This window comes from Acyrthosiphon pisum, chromosome A1 (genome assembly GCF_005508785.2).
Source record: "Acyrthosiphon pisum isolate AL4f chromosome A1, pea_aphid_22Mar2018_4r6ur, whole genome shotgun sequence".
Lineage (NCBI taxonomy): Eukaryota > Metazoa > Arthropoda > Insecta > Hemiptera > Aphididae > Acyrthosiphon > Acyrthosiphon pisum.
The window spans coordinates 67,235,895-67,241,305 of record NC_042494.1 but is presented as its reverse complement, the minus strand read 5'-3'; the positions used below and the strand labels follow the sequence as shown (position 1 = coordinate 67,241,305).

The following is a 5,411-nucleotide window of genomic DNA, read 5'->3' as shown; positions in this document are numbered from 1 at the left end:
GTTTCGCTACACTTATATTTTTAAGGATAGCCGCCACTGATATGGCCATTTGGCGTCATTTACTCATTTTGTCAATCAATGATAACTATTAATTTTTGTAATTTTTTTATAGATTACAATTGTATGTTGTTATACATTTTGACAATAATTAAAGTAATGTATCGTCATGATCTGTTTTTAACGAAATTTTTATAAATAAAGAACTACAACTAAACAAGTAGGTACAAAAAATTGATTGATTTTTTTTGGTGGGGATGCAATACCCAGGCCGCAAAAAGTGTAAATACGACCTTTATTATAAGTTATAACCACATAAATACATAATTAATTATATTATATAAAATATAGATCATTAAATTATGTTTTGTGCTGAGGTAAATGAGTCATAACTACAGTTACATTATTAACGATTTAAAACTCTATTAAATTAATGCATTAATTACACTCATAGTGGCAATTTGAATTTTAAATATATTTTTTTTATTACCTTTTGTCTATGGGGCGCTAAGTTAATTCCATTGAAGGAAAAAAAATTTGTTTAGTCTATATTTTTATAATATCAACATGAAGCCAAAATAAACTGACAGTCCAGATTTCTGCCTTCCACTATCGCCAGTTGCTTTAGTCTATAGTCCTCTATACGATGACAGAGTTAAAATTGATTGGACCTAAATAATACAATTTTTACATCTGAAACGTTGAACAATGTATAATAATATATACTATTACAATTTATATTATAAATATTTGGCCATCTCTCAACAAATGAATCTGTCGCCGACACCAAAACTATCAGTAATATTGGTTTAAAATATATATTATGATTTTAAATTACTCATAAAATCAATCTTCACCTAATCTGTTCTGTTGACTTTTTAGAGGAAGTGACAGATTAGATCGCCTTGAAAATACGGGACCAGTCCAACGTGTGATCTACCGACAACAGATACCTATATTAATTTACACTATAGCGCCTACTTTATCTATATAACTATCGTTACAGTATGGATTTTAAGACAACCTATATAATTATCGATAATTAACAGAAATAATAGAACTTGTCTTGTATTGGGTACATATGATACCAGTACATAATGCAGTTTTTTAGACAAGTAGAAGTAAATCCACTGTAATTGGCTGGTACAATCCGCTGTGATATCGTTGTTGATCAGTTTTCAAAAAGACCGAAAATGGGATGTCCTGGTTACATTGTACGATTGTAGACAAACGCTCTTACCAATAATAGAAAGAGAGGTAGAAATTGATACAACGGTTCACAGCGATCAGTGGCGAGCATATAGTTCTCTGGAGCAGGGGCGTAGCGTGCATGTAAGCACTGCTTACAATTGAAAAAAAGGAAAAATAAGTTAATATTCATGTTATTATAATAACAAATTACAATTCAAATCAAATCGTTGACAATTTTTTTTTTAAGTTTCTATAATAATAAAAATAATAAATAATATGTTTAGAATATAAGATAACAATTATAATGAACACATCCATATTTTGGTCATCGTCGTCGGCCGTTAAGTATGATGGTGGAAAAACTGGAAAAATCTATTTATTTATCTATCTTTTTATTCACGGCTTACGTACAATGTCGTAGAGGGGGCTCATATTTATATACAATTTGTAAGCACTTTTGATTTTGCATATACCACAGTACCAACCGGTTTATTATTATTTGTATCACCTATAAGGCGATAATCGGCGGCTGTGTACATTTGTAGATGACTGTAAAATTACTAATAAATTTCCAAAACATTAGTCCCTGGTCTAGTCCAAGTACAATATAAAAGTTAATGGCACATCTTCACTATTAGAACGTCAACTTAAGGAAGAATGGTGGCGGTCATGCCATCCGATACAAACTCAAATATTTGATGATTTTTTACCATATTTATAAAATACTTTTGCAGTATGATTTTAAGAAGCAATCATTAGACTAGCCATTTTTGGGTAGATCACACATTGGACCGGTCTCCAAACTACTATGAATAAATTACCATAACAATATTTTTAAGTGATTCTTTACAACTCAAGAGTTCAGGATCTTTATTAAAAGTTAAAACCATATAGCATCGTCAATGTAACAAATTTTAGTATGTAACCGAAAACATATGCTAAAATTTTAAAATATTTGATAAATAATTTTGTTGTAAATTAATGAGAAATACTAGAAAAAAATAATATGTTAACTACTTAATAGACTTAGGAATATTATGGAGTGAGGTTTTTATTATCTCTAGAAATAAATTATACTTAAATAGGTTTTCCATCATTTTATTTGATACAAAACAATGTAAATCATGTCTTAAAACATAAAATTAAACATCTGCCCTGACGTTCTGGGCAACTTTGTGACATTTTGAAAGATGGTCAGCAAACTCTGAGTATGGGGTCTTTTTGAGAGGTACATCCTTCCACAAATCTGGTGTCAAATAAGCATACGTCTTAGCTATAGCAGCATATGTAGCCTTGGCTATAATAACAAAACAAATAATTAACATAAAATATAATTCTTAGCCACATTTTAAGTACAAAAGATAATGTTTTATCTTTTTCACTTACCAAAATTGCCAAGAGTACCAGTGGAGCCACGGGCAGAAGTGTAACAATCTTCAATTCCAGCCATAGTCAACAGTTTTTTTGGAACAGGGGCACTGACAATTCCAGTACCTCTTGGAGCTGGGATCAAACGTACAGCGACTGATCCACACTTTCCTGTGACCTGAATGGAAAAATTACCATGCAAATAAATTAATAAGTCAACAAAAAATTCTTTAACTTAAACAAAATATCTAAACTTGATCATACTTTGCAGGGTACTGTGTGTGGTTTTCCAATTTTGTTTCCCCAGTAACCTCGTCGTACAGGAACAACTGACAATTTAGCCAAAATGATAGCACCTCGAATGGCTGTTGCTACCTCTTTAGAGCATTTAACACCCAACCCGATGTGTCCGTTTGAGTCACCAATAGCTAAAATACATTCAAATAATGAGTTATTGATATTAGACAGATTTTCATTAATCTATACAAGTATTAAATATTAATCATTATGCTTATAAGATAAGTTATTAATTAACTGCTTTAGTTAAGCATGACCAAATAATTATGTCAGTCAGTAGAAATAATTGTGTAAAAGAGAAAATAATGAAATCCAAGAATACATTTAGGTAGCCTTATATAAAACTACTTTCAGGAGGTTTATTTTAAAGTTTACATTTATTTAAAATGTAGTTGAATAACCACAACAAAAAGTATACCCAAATAATAACTTGTTCTATCAAGCAGTGATCATACACTATTATGTATCATACATACCGACAAAAGCCTTAAACCTGGTACGTTGACCAGCACGTGTCTGTTTCTGGACGGGCATGATTTTCAAAACTTCATCGTTAAGCGAAGACCCAATGAAGAAATCAATAATTTCGAATTCCTAACAAACATACAATTAATAAATGTTACAGCCTACGTGCCCAGCGCTCCTCTATAGCGGGCCGAAAGTTTCGGGCCCATCGAAGGATGTAGGCCGAACGATCGAGCTTACCTTGATCGGCAACGAGAACAAGTAGATCTCTTCCAACGAGGAGATTTTGCCATCCTTTACCAGACGGCCAAGCTTGGTGACTGGCACCCATTCCTTTTCGGCTTCCTTGCCTCTGCCACGGCCGCGACCGCGTCCACGTCCTCTGCCGCGGGACCCTCCCCTGCCGAATCCACCGCGGAAATTACCGCGAGTTTCTGCCATATTTAACTGTGAACAAGCAACAGTGAGGTATTAAAATTCATCACGAATATTCACATTAGAATATTAGATACACGTCACGTCGCACGCCGTCATGGCGCACGCATGATCGTCGGGATGATGACATTTATGTAAGACCGGATGGCATGCTAAATGTCAAGCGGACCGGTAACGGACGAATACAAGTGTACTAGACTTACCTTTGGTGAAACGCCGTCAGAGAAAAACAATAAGTAAGTGAACGGGAAAGAAACAGGGAAACGTGTAGAACTCGAAACCGAAGTGTGATCCCGTTCCTAGATAAAAGACGGAAAACTCAAAGAAGTCGAAGAGTCGAAAAGACGGATTGTTGGTTATGTTGTCGTGCACTCGTGCACAGTGCGCACCGGCAAAATGTCGGTGCGTAAAACATCTCTGCGGTCATGTTACCGACACTGGATATTCCCCCTCTTATCAAAGCACGGATGCCCGCTACGTAGTAAATTTGAAATTATTAATTACCACGCCACGAACATATAATAGTAAATTGACATGGACGGTGGACCTTATACTATTTTGGTATAATTATTTATTAATGCCTAAGTAAATAATTTACATTATTTTTTCTAAACAGTTTTTATACAAAATTACCTTCCTAAAGTACCGTCTTGATCCAATTCGCTAAAATATAAGGTACTATATGTTGAAATCGAAGCACTACTTCTGTTAGAAATTTTGTAAACAGGATAAAAAAAAATAATAAAATAAGCACCATTGTAAAACCACTAGCTTCCTCGCTCCGTTCAAAATCTAAAATATGCTTTTATAAGAATATGCGTGTGCTCCCAATACACCATCTTAATAAATAATTTAATTAATTAATGTAAACATGTAAATAATAATTGAAATAATATTTTATATAATTATAATTTTAATAATATTTATAGTAATTTTTTGGATATAAGAAGCACATTCATTATTCTGTAGACTAAAACTTATACTGTAGTGTGTAGTGCCTATTAGTTATATAATATTCTTTGCTTCTAAATATGCATTTGCCTGCAACCAATCGCATTCTCCTCCCCAATTATTTATATAATATATTTATTATTATTTTTTATTTTTACAAATACCAACTTAGCCGTTGATTTTGGGTACGCTTGTAGCGAAATACGATCAGTTTTGGATTGTGCGTATTATACCTAATACTTATATTTAAAATATATGCTTTATGTATATTATAATAGTACAATGTGCCTATCTGCATTCTGAAATGAACATTTTTACCCAATCGTACAAAGTGTCTGTGTTCTAGAATGTACCTTTTTAACATTTTGCACTTTTAATGCTCGACTGTACCAAGTGACTTAGAGCCTTAGAACAATTTTGAACAGATGTTATCCATTGCAAATATTTTACAGGTACCTTTATTGCTACATCAGGATTAATTTTTTATTAGTTTTAGCTTGGAAAATGATTGTACTGGTCCTGCCACAGTAATTGCTGGTATTATAAGAAAAATGATGCAAGCTCTTAAAACGTCTGGAAAACTACGTAGGTACTCAATAAATCGTTATTTATACTAAAGCCACCAAAATATTTTATTATATTATTATTTTTTTATTGTATTTTTATTAGTTTTCATCTTTTATAACTGTTTTTTAAGTTAAAATTTG

The 5,411-nt window shown here is 32.6% G+C and overlaps 1 protein-coding gene across 1 annotated transcript; it reads right to left on the bottom strand.

The window, feature by feature from the left end:
• Positions 1-2,270: 2,270 nt before the first annotated feature.
• On the bottom strand, positions 2,271-4,099 carry LOC100167532 (40S ribosomal protein S2-like). The gene is made up of 6 exons (NM_001162283.2): positions 3,957-4,099; positions 3,559-3,765; positions 3,330-3,447; positions 2,821-2,984; positions 2,575-2,734; positions 2,271-2,485 (listed from the first exon to the last, which is right to left on the bottom strand). The coding sequence occupies exons 2-6, from the start codon at positions 3,757-3,759 to the stop codon at positions 2,331-2,333; spliced, it is 798 nt and encodes a 265-aa protein (NP_001155755.1). The 5' UTR covers positions 3,760-3,765; positions 3,957-4,099; the 3' UTR covers positions 2,271-2,330.
• Positions 4,100-5,411: the final 1,312 nt, after the last annotated feature.